The sequence below is a fragment of the Trichomycterus rosablanca genome, chromosome 7, assembly GCF_030014385.1.
Source record: "Trichomycterus rosablanca isolate fTriRos1 chromosome 7, fTriRos1.hap1, whole genome shotgun sequence".
Classification (NCBI taxonomy): domain Eukaryota; kingdom Metazoa; phylum Chordata; class Actinopteri; order Siluriformes; family Trichomycteridae; genus Trichomycterus; species Trichomycterus rosablanca.
The window spans coordinates 1802723-1819811 of record NC_085994.1 but is presented as its reverse complement, the minus strand read 5'-3'; the positions used below and the strand labels follow the sequence as shown (position 1 = coordinate 1819811).

The window sequence follows — 17089 nt, the reverse complement described above, 5'->3', positions numbered from 1 at the left end:
GGCTTCTTATAAAATCATATAAAAGCATTTCACATATTTAAAGTGTAAGATAGTTTTCACATATCCAGTAAGTTTTAAAAGCACTGTGACCGAGGTTACGAAAGAGAACAGAACGTGCAAACCTAAACCTAACAAGGATGTAAAAACTCAGACTCTATGGTGCCAAGATGTGTCTTCTTATTTTTGAATAACACATGTGTATGTAACAGAGATGTTCACAAGTCACAAAATACAAGTCTGAGTCGAGTCACGAGTCAATATAATAATCACAAAACATATATTAGAAATGTAGCGTAGAAAAAACAAATAATCTGTAAATTCAGATAAAAACAACAACAGATTAGCGAGTGTATTTAGCCGTTTTACTTCATGCCTTTACTTTCCTCCTCATTGTGTAAATGAATGTAATTTCTGTAACAAGAAGGTTCCAGTTAAAAGCTTCAACTGATACGTTTTGTTTTCATTACAGAACAAAAGCGCTCGATAAATCACGGCACAGCGGCCAAAATCCCAAACACAGCAAAAACAATCATAACCGCTGCTTACCTTAGCTTCTGTTCTTCCAGATGCTATTACATTTATAAGCGTGCGTCCCATTAGGAACAGAATCCGTTATTTTGTAAATGTGCTTATAATTAAAAACCTCCAAACTTTTCCCGGTCGTGAAGTAAAACAGGAAGTCGTAAGAAAGCCGATCGAGCGTTTCATTACCACGTCATCTGTGTGACGCAAACTGAATAAATGCAAATAACAGCATTTCTTACTAACAATTACAATCAGAAGCTCTGACTGGTTCAGAAAGCGTCTTTCAACCATTAGCGCCAACCATTAGTGTTTCATTCACACCAGCTGTTCCAGTGAAGTGCACTACGTAGGGTATTCCACCATTTTAAGTGAGATTCCAAAGGTAGGGAGTGATGCTTCATCCCTACGCCGGAAGCATTTACCCACTGCGCGCGTTGCGGGTTAAAACGGCTGGAGTGTTGAATACATGAACGGTACTTTGGAGTATTTTGTAACGTCCCTGTAAAGTGGCATCATGCCTATCATTTCTGTTAGCCTGTTTCTGTCCACTGATGCAGCTTGGACATTCAATATTCAGCCCTACAAGAAATCTTTTGGTTGCCTCATGTTGCAAAAGCAAACACTTATTAGAGCTCTGTTAACTAGTTCTATGTGCTAATCTGGGTTCCAGAAACATTACGTCACTGAGCGTAACGTGATACACGGCGTATGAAGCAAAAACCAGACCGTCCTTTTCTTCTGCAGGCTCTCTGGAGGCTGGCGGCCACTCCTCGGCCCAGCTGACGAACTCTGGATGGGAAGATCAGAGCTGGACGGGTTCTGGTTCTGGTTAAATAAAAATGATAATAATGGAGGGTCGGTCCACAAATATTTGTGCATTGTGGAGGTAACTGAAGCAGGACGGGGAGAGGAGAGCAGAGGAGAGGAGAGGGTCTGGGAATAAGGATTTGGGATTGGGGTGTGTCGCATTATTTTACACACACACACACACACACACTCACAGTAATCTGTAACGCACCCACCAGACAGGCACCACAGTTTGCGATGTTCCAATTCATCCCAGAGGTGTTTTGTGGGGAGTTTGTTTCTCCACACCAAACTCATGACTGTATATAAACAACTGGCAACCTGGCAGTGGTGAGACCGGCAACCTTCTGATTACTGGACCAGTACCTTAACCACTAGGCTACAGCTGGACTAGCAATCATAATGCCAAGTTAATTAAGAGGGGTGTCCATATACACAGATCAGCCATAACATTAAAACCACCTCCTTGTTTCTACACTCACTGTCCATTTTATCAGCTCCACTTACCATATAGAAGCACTTTGTAGTTCTACAATTACTGACTGTAGTCCATCTGTTTCTCTACATGCTTTGTTACCCCCTTTCATGCCGTTCTTCAATGGTCAGGACCCCCACAGGACCCCCACAGAGCAGGTATTTTTTAGGTGGTGGATGATTCTCAGCACTGCAGTGACACTGACATGGTGGTGGTGTGTTAGTGTGTGTTGTGCTGGTATGAGTGGATCAGACACAGCAGTGCTGCTGGAGTTTTTAAATGCCTCACTGTCACTGCTGGACTGACCACCAACCAAAAATATCCAGCCAACAGCGCCCCGTGGGCAGCGTCCTGTGACCACTGATGAAGGTCTAGAAGATGAGCGACTCAAACAGCAGCAATAGATGAGCGATCGTCTCTGACTTTACATCTACAAGGTGGACCGACTAGGTAGGAGTGTCTAATAGAGTGGACAGTGAGTGGACACGGTATTTAAAAACTCCAGCAGCGCTGCTGTGTCTGATCCACTCATACCAGCACAACACACACTAACACACCACCACCATGTCAGTGTCACTGCAGTGCTGAGAATCATCCACCACCTAAATAATACCTGCTCTGTGGTCGTCCTGTGGGGGTCCTGACCATTGAAGAACAGCATGAAAGGGGGTAACAAAGCATGCAGAGAAACAGATGGACTACAGTCAGTAATTGTAGAACTACAAAGTGCTTCTATATGGTAAGTGGAGATGATAAAATGGACAGTGAGTGTAGAAACAAGGAGGTGGTTTTAATGTTGTGGTTGATCGGTGTACTTATGGCCATGTGTGTAGTGTATGTATACGCAACCGTACACATGTGAGTCTGCTTAACACACACACACACACACACACACACACACACACACTGTAAAGACATTCAGCAGCAACAGGCCAGCAGTAATGACTTCCAGACTGATCACACACACACACACACACACACACACACATAGATGTTCCCATGTGCAACCCGTAAACAGATCCACACATGACTTCACCCGCTTTCTCACAATCTGCACATCCTGGTAATGCAGAGTGACAAGTGTTCCCACATCCCAGCGTTCCCATGGCAACAACATTAAAAATAATAATTAAACAATATTTACTGAGACATTTAGGATGGATTGTTTATTATAGATCAAAAGATTTTGCTTTGGGTTTCACTGTGTCAATGTTCTCATATGATGCAGCTTTGACCTTCCAAACTGGAGCTTCAAATTGGCAAAGGGGGCATAAACAGAGTCGGCGAGTGGCATACGCAGTAGAGGAGAACGCTAGGGGCGCCGTCCATCCATGGGGCGCCCGGTCAGCCCAATATTTCATATAAATACTAGTTATACTATTATATAACGCACTGATCTCCATTATCCCCCGTCTCTGTGCAGCGGCATCGATCAGCCAGCAGAGGTCGTAACTGCAGCATCCACCTTACGAACGAGCCCATCATTGTTCGTGTAGGCGCCCAGCCTACAGGTATCAGAGCTGAGATTTGAACACACGAGCTTGAGATGACAGCACTGGTGTGCTAGCATGTTTTACCGCTGTGCCACCTAAACGCCCTATTATTTCTAAATGTTACAGAAGCACCCACACCATCAGAGCTGATGTGAAGAGCGCCCTCCGCGCACACACACACACACACACACACACATACTCCAGTTAGACTTACCTGCCAGTGAGGGAGTGACAGTTTGGTATTAACAGTAAACAAAAAGATTAGCAAACAACATAGCAGCCTGTTGTACCAGCGTATTATCCTGGTCAGGGTCACGGTGGGTCTCATTTATTGGGCGAAAGGCAGGAAGCCCCGTCCTTAAGACCCTAAACTGTCTTCAATGCTATCACCCACATTTAATGATGAACATCCAAGTTCCAACGTCAAAACACCCATGTTTGCTGCTCAGGTGGCGCAGCGGTAAAACAAACTAGCACACCAGAGCTGGGATTTCGAATACATCGTATCGAATCTCAGCTCTGCTATCTGGCTGGGCTGGGCGGCTACATGAACAACGTTTGGCTGTTGTTCATCCAGGGAGGGAAAAGCCGGATAGGGAGCTCGTTACTGATGCAATTACGACCTCTGCTGGCTGATTGATACGTCTGCACAGAGTAGAGGAATAATGCTAACGCAATTGGGTAAAAATTGGACACGCTAAATCGAGAGAAAATGTGTTTATAAATTACCAACTATCCATGTAAAATCACTCTTTTATAACACATAATGCCCACTTTCAATGCTACAATGGCCATTTTTGATGTACAAACACCAACTTTCACCCTTTTCTGATGATACAATGCCCACTTCCTATGTAAAATCAATCTTTTAGGAGCTAAAATGCCCATTCCATTGCTGAAATGTTCTTTTCTTATGTAAAAACACCAAACAGAAAGTCAATATATGCTTTTTAAATCCAAAACCCAAGTGGAAGCAGCTTTTATGATACTCACGTCCCCTGTTAAGCCATTCTGTACACTGATCAGCCATAACATTAAAACCTCCTCCATGTTTCTACACTCACTGTCCATTTTATCAGCTCCACTTACCATATAGAAGCACTTTGTAGTTCTACAATTACTGACTGTAGTCCATCTGTTCTTCAGTGGTCAGGACCACCCACAGAGCAGGTATTATTTAGGTGGTGGATCATTCTCAGCACTGCAGTGACACTGACATGGTGGTGGTGTGTTAGTGTGGGTTGTGCTGGTATGAGTGGATCAGACACAGCAGTGCTGCTGGAGGTTTTAAACACCGTGTCCACTCACTGTCCACTCTATTAGACGCTCCTACCTAGTCGGTCCACCTTGTAGATGTAAAGTCAGAGACGATCGCTCATCTATTGCTGCTGTTTGAGTCGCTCATCTTCTAGAACTTCATCAGTGGGCACAGGACGCTGCCCACGGGGCGCTGTTGGCTGGATATTTTTGGTTGGTGGACTATTCTCAGTCCAGCAGTGACAGTGAGGTGTTTAAAAACGCAGCGCTGCTGTGTCTGATCCACTCATACCAGCACAACACACACTAACACACCACCACCATGTCAGTGTCACTGCAGTGCTGAGAATCATCCACCACCTAAATAATACCTGCTCTGTGGGGGTCCTGACCATTGAAGAACAGCATGAAAGGGGGGTAACAGTCAGTAATTGTAGAACAACAAAGTGCTTCTATATGGTAAGTGGAGCTGATAAAATGGACAGTGAGTGTAGAAACAAGGAGGTGGTTTTAATGTTATGGCTGATCGGTGTAAATATGTCCACCTCCAACATCAAAATGTCCCTGTGTGATCATGTTTTTCCTAAACCTAAAGTGCACAAATTCTGCATCAAAATACTCTTTCTAATGATCATTTCCTGACCTGGAAACGCCCAATTCCAAAGTCAAATGCAGGTCTGTGCCCGGGCAGTGCCCACTCCTGTCCCTGCAACACTAAACTGTTCCAGTGGGCTAAATACATTTTATTTAAACTCTTTCCTCACTGATGTTGGACCGCCTCAGTCAGGACGAGTACAAACCTCATACATGATGTAATACAGAACAATCACACACACACACACGCGTGAGGAACAGATCCAGAACAATAACAAGGGTACGATTACTAACAGTCCTGCTTCTGACGGACACACGTTTGCTCCGCATTACCCAGCATTCCTCTGCACACAGAACCAAATTCCCTTCATTCCATTAACGGTGAATTACAAGCTCGGGGTAAAACACCTGTGAACCGCAGTCAGGGTCACGACGGACATGATAAATCTCACCTGACGATCGGACATGTCCCATCCAGCTCGTCGTGTAGCGCCGGGTTTTACTGCCGTAACTAAACATACGTGCAGCGAGTCTCAGCCGTAAACATTCCATCATGTAATCAGTCATATCAGCACGGTAAAGACCTGCGCTTTACCCAGACTGAGATTATACGTTCTGTAATGTTCCTCTGACCTGTTGAGGCATGGACTCCACAAGACCTCTGAAGGCATCCTGCGTTATCCAGCACCATAACGTTTGCAGCAGGTCCTCTGAAAGTCCCTCCCTGAGGAGCCGAGGGCCAATCCTACATGGAGTCGGATTTACAGATTATCCGTGAGAGTACAGGGTCTCACGAAGGTACCTCTGTGTATGGGTTCAAATCCCTGATAATAACAGGTTCAAGTTCTGCTCTGATTAAAGTCCAGTCCTAATTTTGGTGGACCAGAGTTCCGACCTGAGGGGTACAGACGACTACATGCAGCAACACAGAGACATTTTCCCAACAGGGACACACTGATTTACAGTGTATTTTATATTCAATTTTAATCAAGCATTTCTTTTTATTTGCTTCTTGCCTTCGTTATACATGCTTTTCAGTTTTTATATATTATCAGTATTTCATAATTATAATTACGGATATTACAATTACTATTATGAGTGTCATTATTATTAGTAGTAATAGTAATAAAATAGTTATTTTACACCAGATTTTGGAGTGTGTCTGTTGGGATTTGTGTCCATTGAGTGACGAGCATTTGTGGACATTACTGTGGAGGGGAACAGAGAAGGGCCTTCACCAAAATGTGGGTACAAATGTATTTTATATAATAATTTTATACACCTGTTTGAATATTTAGGGGTGTCCACATACTTTTGGCAGTACAGTGTATATACAAGACCAAATGAGTGTTCCAGAAGCTCAGTCTGCAGTGTGAGAGTCGACTGTGCTCCGCTACGAGGCTCAAGGTAACCGAAACTGCACCTTACACCCCTCAACACCCCCCAACACCCCCCTCAACACCCCTCAGGTGATTCCCTCAATAATCCCAGCATTCCTCTGCATGTTCAAATCCCGGCTGTGCCGCCTGAATGCTCCGTCTGTACAGAAACGTCACTCTGATAGTCATTCGGTTACTTAACCCCCCCTCCCAAATACACACACACACTCTCTCTCTCACACACACACACACACACTCACACACACACACACACACACACACACACACACACACACACACACACACACATAATCAGACCCTTGTCTGAGCCTACAGGAAACTTTCAATGTTTTTCCATAAAAAGCAGCCAAATGGACAGAAAACCTGATTATGAGATTATGTATGTATCTGATTATGTATCTGATTATGAGTTTATATATCTGATTATGTATCTGATTATGAGTTTATATATCTGAGTATGTATCTGATTATGTATTTGAGTATGTATCTGATTATGAATCTGTGTATCTGATTATGTATCTGATCATCTGTCTGATTATGAGATTATGTATATGATTATGTATCTGAGTATGTATCTGATTATGTATCTGAGTATGTATCTGATCATCTATCTGATTATGAGATTATGTATCTGATTATGAGTGTATTTAAGTACCTGATTATGTATCTGATTATGTATCTTATTACGTATGTGATTATGAGTTTATTTATGTATCTGATTATGTATCTTATTATCTCATTATGTATCTGATTATGAGTTTATGTGTCTGATTATGTATCTGATGAGTTTATTTATGTATCTGATTATGTATCTGATGAGATTAATTATGTATCTGATTATGTATCTGAATATAAGATTATTTATGTATCTGATTATAAGTTTATGTATCTGATTATGTATCTGATAATGAGTTTATGTATCTGATTATGTATCTGATAATGATTTTATGTATCTGATTATACGTTTATGTATCTGATTATGTATCTGATTATCTGATCATGTATCTGATTATAAGTTTATGTATCTGATAATGTATCTGATTATCTGATGATGTATCTGATTATAAGTTTATGTATCTGATTATGTATCTGATTATAAGTTTATGTATCTGATTATGTATCTGATTATAAGTTTATGTATGATTATGTATCTGATTATAAGTTTATGTATCTGATTATGTATCTGATTATGTATCTGATTATAAGTTTATGTATCTGATGATGTATCTGATTATAAGATTATGTATCTGATTATGTATCTGATTATCTGATTATGTATCTGATTATAAGTTTATGTATCTGATTATGTATCTGATTATAAGTTTATGTATCTGATTATGTATCTGATTATGAGATTATGTATCTGATTATCTGATTATGTATCTGATTATCTGATTATGTATCTGATTCTGATGTTGGTCTCTTGCTGGTCCTCTGGTCCTCACACTCTCAGGCGTGAGTGCAGCGGTGCTTTTGGCTCCTGGCTGAATAATAACAGGTTTCATGTCGACTTCACCAGACCTGTAATCAGACGAGCGCCGGTGTGTAAACACACGCTGTACCGCCACCGACACACCTGGATCAGAAACCGCCGCTAGCTTAAGCACAATCGTGTAGCGCTTATTTTACAAGCGCTGAGATTAGCCACTGGTTTAACTGGGATTTACACTCATGCAGGACTGGTTTTAGTGAGAGTGTGTTTATACGTACAACAATAATCTGATCATGAACAGATTTCTGATGTCCGACGCTGAAATCAGAGTTCGGCCAATCACATATTCTGACAGAGGTCGACGTTCCCTGCTCAGAATTAGCATCACTCGCTACAGTGCTTCAAAGGCGTCCTGGAGACTCAGCTCGAGGTTGAAAGTCGACGTGATACGTAATCATGTTGCTGTTATGCTAACACAGGGGTGTCAAACTCATGTTCACCGAGGGCAACGTCAGCATTACGGTGGTCCTCAAGTAACCCTTTTCCACCGACGCGGAATGGTTCCGGTTCTGGTTCTGGTTCGCGAACTTGATTTTGAACAGAGTGTAGAGGTTCGGGTGCTTTGCTAAACCGCTGTGCTGGTGTCTCGTATGGAGCTTAATGCTGCATTTTTATCTTTTAAAGTCACCTGATTGGATTCTGATCCAGTTTGCCGCTGATATTTTTAAAGCGCCTTAAAAAAGATGAACTGTGTGATATGACGTGGTAAAAGCGACCCGGACAGAACGAACAACGCTTAACGTGAAAAATAAAGCGTAACGTGGCTTGTTGTACTAAAACAACGACCGATGAATTTAGGGAGTACAGAGCGCTTATAAACAGTACAGAGCTCTTATAACCAGTACAGAGCACTTATAACCAGTACAGAGCTCTTATAACCAGTAATAACTGTGAGAAATTTAGTGTTTCTATGTCGTACTTTTAGTACATTCAGCCACGTTACGTTTTATTTTTTACGTGAAGCTTTTTCGACTCTCCCGAGAAGATTCAGAACCCCGAGCTGCAGAACCAGCACACGTGAAGTAAATCCAGTTAAACACAGATACATGTGGAGCTGTTAGACTGGGTTTGATAATTATTTCACACAGATGTTTGTTCGTGTCGTGGAACTTTAGTGTTTTATCGCTCGAGTCGAGCGCTGAGTAAATCGGTTATTTGTGCCGAGGGTCGGGGTGAGAGTGAAGCACAAAACGCTTCTCACGTCACTGAACTAAAGAAAACAACAACTGAGACGAACACGTCACGTCTTCTTATCACCAACAGCTGATCGGTGCTTTTTACATAAAAACCAACATCTGTAACAACAGCACAAATCCCCACAGATAATCTACACGCTCCACCATCATGTTACTCTTAACTTTCATTAAGCAACGCCCACCGTTGATGATGCAGCTTGGTTCCCAAAAACTGGTGCAAACGCGGGTCGGTTCTCTACAGAACACCAAGGTTCGAGGAAACCTGAACAGAACCGGTTCAAGAACCATCAAGAACAATCAAAATGTCAAATTAATTCTCTATATTTATAACGTATATCTACATTTATATTGTCCTCCTTTACCACAGACACGGCCTCATAACACAAGAGACGCACCGCTTTCTCTTCCTGAAGCACAAACTTGTTTTCACTTTCACATCTTTCATTAAATGTCCTCCTTCTGCTTCAATTTTCTTGTACATTTTGGGACTAATTATAGATATTTCTCAGCATCATCTAGTGGCGGGATGCGAGATAAAGTCACTGTGCAGGTCACAAAATCAGCATGCATTGTGGGAGGTGCAGTTTATGTAGGATTTTACAGGGTATTTTAAGACGATCGTTCTGCCTTCGCTAAGAGTTTTTTCCCCTTTCTTAGCTAGACAGACAGACAGACAGACAGACAGACAGACAGACAGACAGACAGACTCCTAAATGCAGTTACGTCAGTTTTATTTGCTTCCCAGCTGTGTGATACACTGTGTGCATCAGAATGGAGTAAAACTACAAAATACAAACAATAAAAACAATAAACGTAATACAGTACAGATGCACACAGCTGTATTTCAATGTTACATCTAGTACAGTATGAAATTTAACCAAACGTAAAATAGCGCTAACGAGTTTGTATGCATTGTATGTAAAAATACTAATTGCTATAGTAACGCTAACGACCGTATTTATTTACGGAATGACGTTAAATTTGTAACTGAAACGCTGTAATATACTCGCTAAACATTTACAAACAACTGAGAATATAGTAGCCCGAGGCGCCTGTACAGAAGTGGAGATCAGTGTGACTCTCCGTGTGCTAGACCGACCTCACGCGCCGATCCATCGAAGTACGGGCGAATAAGAAGGGGTCGGTGGAGCATGCACGTTGGAAGGAGGGCGTGTCAGGAGAATATACCCTCCTCATATGCCATCAAGGTCTCCAGCAGAGGAAGAGGAACTGGCTATGTAAAGAAATTCCATACAGTTTCCATCCAGCGCAGTGAAAACGTAACATCCGAGAGCGCCGACTGAGGGGCGTCTACACACCCGTTTCATTTCAGTAAAGAGTTTCCTTCCCAAAATCAGCAACATGCCCACACACCACAGAAAGGGGCGGAGTCTGGTTCATTAGGTGAGGGTCTGAACCCCCTCCGTCTTCAACAGTATCACACAAGATCAGATGAACCCGCCCATCACGGGCAATCGAAATGATCTAATAGAAACTAGTACTCCGTTCCTGCAGTCCAGTCCAAAAGTCCAGTCGTTCCTGCAGTCCAGTCCAAAAGCATGTAGAGCACATGCAATCCCACAATGCACTGCAGTACACAAGAGAAATTCCAATTCATCCCAAAGGTGTTCAGTAGGGTTAATCCACACCAAACTGGACACTTTCATTCATTCAATCATTCACTGTCTGTTTTAACAGCGTTTTATCCTGGTCAGGGTTGCAGTGGGTCTGATTCACTGAACAAAACCAGAAAACACCCTGAACAAGTCACCAGTCCATCACTGGGCAAACACACACACACACACACACTGACTGCATGTCTTTGGAATGTAGGAGGAAACCGGAGCACCCAGAGGAAACCCACACAGACACGGGGAGAACATGCAAACCCCACACAGAAAGGATCCGGATTTTACGTTTACATTTTCAGCATTTAGCGGACACCTTTATCCAAGTGTGACTTACAGTGACAGTATACTGTACAAGCAATTAAGGGTTAAGGGCCTTGCTCAAGGGCCCAACAGCAGCAGCCTGGCAGTGGTGGGGCTTAAACCAGTGACCTTGTGAATATTAGTCCAGTACCTTAACCACTAGTCTATGACTTGCCTTTACGACTTGAATTTAAAGCCTATTTATTTTATATAACTGATTTCATACAGGGTGGCACGGTGGGTGGCATCACAGCAAGAAGGTCCTGGCTTCAAATCCCAGGTGGAGCGGTCAGGTTGCATGTTGTCCGGTTTCCTCCCACAGTCCAAAGACATGTGGTGTTTATGTGTGTGTGTTTTGCCCTGTGACAGACTGGTGACCTGTCCAGGGTGTCCATGGTGTTTACTGCCCTTTACCCAGTGAATTGTACCCACCGCGACCCTGACCAGGATGAATCAGTGGTAAAAAAGACTAAGAATGAATGAATGTGGTGTCCGAATACATCTGATCACACGGTACGTGTGTGTTTGCTGTAACACAACGTTAATCCACCTCGTAAGACGGTAATGCCACGTGGCGTTCAGGTGCAGGCCGGGTACAAATTAGCTGCCGTTTCACTGCATCACCCGCTGGCTCGCCGGAGCCTCGACGCCCGTTTGATGTCCGAGTACAAACAGAAGACGCTGCTTAGCCAGCGATAACACTTTATATGAGCGTCTGAGGTGTAATTAAAGCCGAGAGGAAGCACGGCAACACGACGTCGTAAAAACTCACCGCGGCTCACAAAAGCGACTTTTATTAACGTGATTTTATTACTACATGCTCAACCAGAACCCCATCGTGGTGTTTACCACCTGTAGTGAACAATCAGGGCCGGAAAAAATCATTCATTCACTCATTTTCACTCATTCCTGACCAACACTGGAAGCACTGGGAGCACTGGGATTCGGGCAGGTACGCATCCTGGACGTACACTTGTAAGAATTTCAGTGAATTCTGCAAATGTTTTTTTTCTGTGACTGATCAATAACAACAATTATTTCCTTTTTCAATTCCCAATCATGAATCTGCCGCGGCTTGCACATCCCTGATCTGATCTTGTAGAGTGGGCTCACCACACGCCCCTCTGACACGTGTTTTCACCTGCCAGCATTGGGATTCCCACAGAAAGTCACACTATGCTTCATTTCACCCCCACCTCCACTCGCACGGGTGTCCGGACCAGTCCTAGAGATCACATACCGAAGAGACAGACTACACGACTTTTCAAGCGGTCGGTTCGCTGTACAGTTCACACTACACGACTGGATCTCTTGTAATCTTGTAGTCTTTTAAATCGGTGTGTATTTCACACTACAATCACTGACTGATCGGCGATACGGGGTCACACACTACACCATCTATCACCAACTGGAATCGCGGGCGAGCTTCTCTGGTCTCCCAAACTAAGTTCTGTCACGAAAACAAACGCAAGAAGTGACGAGGGGTTTAATGATACCACGTCCAGAAATGCACGTCAACAAGTAGTGAGAGATCAAAGTTTGTACGCTGATGTGCATCTCATGTGCATCTCATTTTCTCATTTTGTCTCTCATAGTTGAAGTGTACCTATGATGAAAATTACAGACCTCTCTCATCTTTCTAAGTAGGAGAACTTGCACAATCAGTGGCTGACTAAATACTTTTTGGCCCCACTGTAGCGATTGAGAGCAGAGTTTCGATCGCCGAGTTGCTCCCGAGCCGGCACATCTAGCACCGACCAGCAAAAATCAGGGCAGAAATCGTGTAGTGTGAACCAGGCATCAGGCGAATTGTGTCTGTGTGGCTCCAGACCGCCGCACCAGCCAGGCGCCCAAAACATTTCATTTTAATACTCTGCAACTGGACGACTACAGTGCTTATGATTGTGAGTACAGCTGGTGAATCCTCTGTACCCATATAAATACAGCTAGTTTGTCTGCACCCAGTACAAAGTGCATGGAACAGTGTTCTTTTGCCAAGGTGAAAAAGAAAAACTGACCCCTTGGGGTTATCTGAGACCCCAACAGGGTGTCAGGATATTTTTACAAGAATATTAATTGAGTTTACGGCAGATAACTCAGCTAACGTTCAGTGGACTATACACGTCTAGTAAATAATGCTGATCCATGTGTGATGGGGATCAAATTGTCACGATGTATGAAATATGAACTGGCCAATGACTAAAAAAAAGTTTAATCTTTATTTGTGGACAGTTCATTTAACTCCACTTTGGGTTAATACAGTATACCATGGTTCTGTTCTCCAACCCTTTTGAGGGCAGTGTCAGTTGATTGATTGCAATCTTGTAACAGTGGTCACTCTCCTGTATTCTAAATGCTCATTGCTTGAAGACGTCAATCCAAGACGGTCGAGAGTGACAGCCATGTGCAAAATTCCTCAGACATCTGTGAAAAACTTATTCAAGGAGGTCAATTGAGGTAGTAAAAGTAAAGGTATGTACAGTCAAGTATGATGGACATGTTTATGCTTTATAAACTAAAATTTAACAGAAAAACTTTTTATTATTATTTTTATACACAAAAAACAACCGTCCACGTATGAGGACATCATGCAACAGTGGAGTCAGACTGCATTAAGTCTGATTACTGTATCCTGCTAGTATATCTGTTCTATTTCTTTCAAAGATGTGATGAGTCTATGATCATGAATATTAAAACAAAAGTACAGACATGTATTTAGAGACAAATTTGCATTTTGCTTTACAAACAGCGACAGCACAGGTCAAGGGGTCAGTACAGAGTCCCTGAAAATATTCCAGAGAGACGTGGACGTGATGGTTACATGCTGTTCTTCAATGGTCAGGACCACCACAGGACCACCACAGAGCAGGTATTATTTAGGTGGTGGATCATTCTCAGCACTGCAGTGACACTGACATGGTGGTGGTGTGTTAGTGTGTGTTGTGCTGGTATGAGTGGATCAGACACAGCAGAGCTGCTGGAGTTTTTAAACACCTCACTGTCACTGCTGGACTGAGAATCGTCCACCAACCAAAAATATCCAGCCAACAGCGCCCCGTGGGCAGCGTCCTGTGACCACTGATGAAGGTCTAGAAGATGACCGACTCAAACAGCAGCAATAGATGAGCGATCGTCTCTGACTTCGCATCTGAAAGGTGGACCGACTAGGTAGGAGTGTCTAATAGAGTGGACAGTGGGTGGACACAGTGTTTAAAAACTCCAGCAGCGCTGCTGTGTCTGATCCACTTATACCAGCACAACACACACTAACACACCACCACCATGTCAGTGTCACTGCAGTGCTGAGAATGATCCACCACCTAAATAATACCTGCTCTGTGGTGGTCCTGACCATTGAAGAACAGGGTGAAAGCAGGTTAAAAAAGTATGTAGAGAAACAGATGGACTACAGTCAGTAATTGTAGAACTACAACGTGCTTCTATAGACACTATAGGAACAAGGTGGTTTTAATGTTATGGCTGATCAGTGTATAACTACAGATATAAACACCACTGTGAGTGTTTTCCCTCACTTTGTTCTAAACACATAGCATAACATGACATCAAAAACATAATACTCTGCACTGTCAGTTGTGGACGTTACGCCTTTATTTATGGAGATTGTAAAAAATGTAATAATCCATGCATGAAAGGGTTAAGAACCCCTGACTTGTGATTCGTATAAATAATGCAGTGATGTTTAAGGGGGTCAGTTTTAATGCACATACTGTTTTTGCTTGGGTGTCTCTAAACTAGTGTTTGTAAAGCTTGCTCAGCAGTACGCACACACTAGGTTGTCAGTTGATGTATATCAATACAAAAATGAATAAAGCAGCTGTTTTATGTAATGTGCTGAAACCTGGTGATACCAGCAATAATCAGAAAGGAGTGTCATGATGTTGAAACATCACAGTATTTTATTCAACACCCCATTTAATTGAATCAACATCCCATTATGTTACACTATATGGCCAAAGGTATGTGGTTGCATGACAGGTATGTGGACAATTGGATACTAATATAGAGAAGATGTGCACCACTTAAGTCACAGGCATTGGCCTCGTCTTGGTTGAGGTCAGCTCTCCGTGCAGACAACTTTCATGATGTTAGTTCAATCCTTGTCTCTGGTTTTAGTTCTGCATGTCAGTCTGGGAAACTTGGTTTTTCTCCCACCTCTTAAAAACATGCACAGGAACTGACTATTCTAAACTGCCCCAGTGTGTAAATGAGTGCATGAATGCCCTGTCATGGATTAGTGTGATGCCCCGTACAAATTGTATTCCTGCCACCATCCCCCTGCCAAAACAATCCTGAACAGGATTCATGGGTGCATGAATGAACTTTAAGATCTGTATTTTCTATATTATGTTCAAATTATTACTTTTGTTTTATTATTATGTTAATAACATATGTTTATTATTATGTTATTGCTTATGCAATTTAAGATGATGGAGGGATTGTGAGGGTGGACATCCAAATTTGTGTCAGTAATGCTGGAGGTGCAAAGATCACCGACACCTGACAACACTCAGTCTGGTTCCTCTAAAGGTTTTGAGTTTTTTTCTTGCTGTCATTGCCCTTGGCTTGCTTATCAGGGGTTTATTTGTGTTCTTTCAATCTGTAAATTACACATTTGTATATTTTGATTTTACATTTATGAAATTTATACCAGACACCTTTATCCGAAGCAATTTACAATCGTACCTCATTAAAGTGCAAGTGATTGAGGATTAAGGACCTTGCACATGAGCCCAACAGTAGAAATCTTCTGATCTCTAGTCCAGAATTCTGACCGCTGAGCCACCACTGAACAATCAATGTAAATTAATTATATAACACATTTACAAACATTTTGATTGATTAACTGATTACAGAAAACATTGTTTAGCCCTAATGCACGCAAAAGTGCAACCCAATGTATAAAAAACTGCATTACGCAACTCTAGTTCAGGTCAAGTGTTTCCTTCACAATTAAACGCGGATTCATTACAGCGCGCAATAACGCATTAAAAGTGCGCATTAAGTGCGTAAACTGCTCTTACCATATAGCCAGGCGATCTTTGGGGTAATCCAGGCGGTCGATGCAGCCCAGAGAGTGCGGCAGACTGTGTGCAGAGTTCCGGGCTAACACTGCGATCATGACGGTGGGCTTTGACATCGGGCTCTCCGGACTCACCGGATCCTCCGACGCGCAGGCGGACAGGAGCGCGCACATTACGCCGAGCGTCAGTGCACCGGGCACGGCCAACATCTCTTCAGGAGCCGGGCTGAAGCGGAATTCTGGAGCTCTGCACAGGCGAAGAGGGAGGACACAGTGCGGCTCTGTGTGTGTATTTACCAGTCCATGTGAGAGGGCCGTCCTCCCCCTTCCTCCTCCACCTCTACCTTTTGTAGAATTCCTCCAGCACCTCATTTACACCAGACCCAAAATGTCTCCATGTTTGTCCCATTTAGGGAAACGTTCACTGAATCAGTCAATATATAAAAATATAACCAATTTATTTTTGGCTTATGATATAATTATTACGCTAGATTTGATCTGACCACGCCCTCTATAAGTAGCCTCATGTACGTACGACCACGCCTCCTAAAACCAAAGGCACGTCTGTTCCATGCCCCTGCTAATTGACTCTTCAATTTGGAATCAATTCAAGGAGTCGATTCCATGAAACAGGACAGAAATGTGTTTTATTCCCAATGATTGCTTAAATGATTCTACCACTTACTCACTCACTCACTCACACCTAGTGGCAACTAAGAGCAGCCAATCTACCTTTCGCATGCCTTTACACAGTGGAAAGACACTTTGTCTTTACAAAGGACAAGCTGTAGCCTAATGGTTAAGGCCTTGCTCTAGGGCCCAACAACAGCAATCTAGCAGTGATGGGGCTTAAACCAGCAATCTTCTAATTACTAGTC

The 17089-nt window shown here is 42.8% G+C and overlaps 1 protein-coding gene across 1 annotated transcript in view; it reads right to left on the bottom strand.

Annotated features, from left to right (window-relative positions):
- Positions 1-16421, bottom strand: part of colgalt2b (collagen beta(1-O)galactosyltransferase 2b) — a 48232-nt gene extending 31811 nt beyond the window's left edge. Inside the window, exon 1 of the mRNA XM_062998234.1 lies at positions 16213-16421. Coding sequence (XP_062854304.1) covers positions 16213-16421 — 209 coding nt within the window. The remainder of the gene's footprint in view (positions 1-16212) is intronic.
- Positions 16422-17089: the final 668 nt, after the last annotated feature.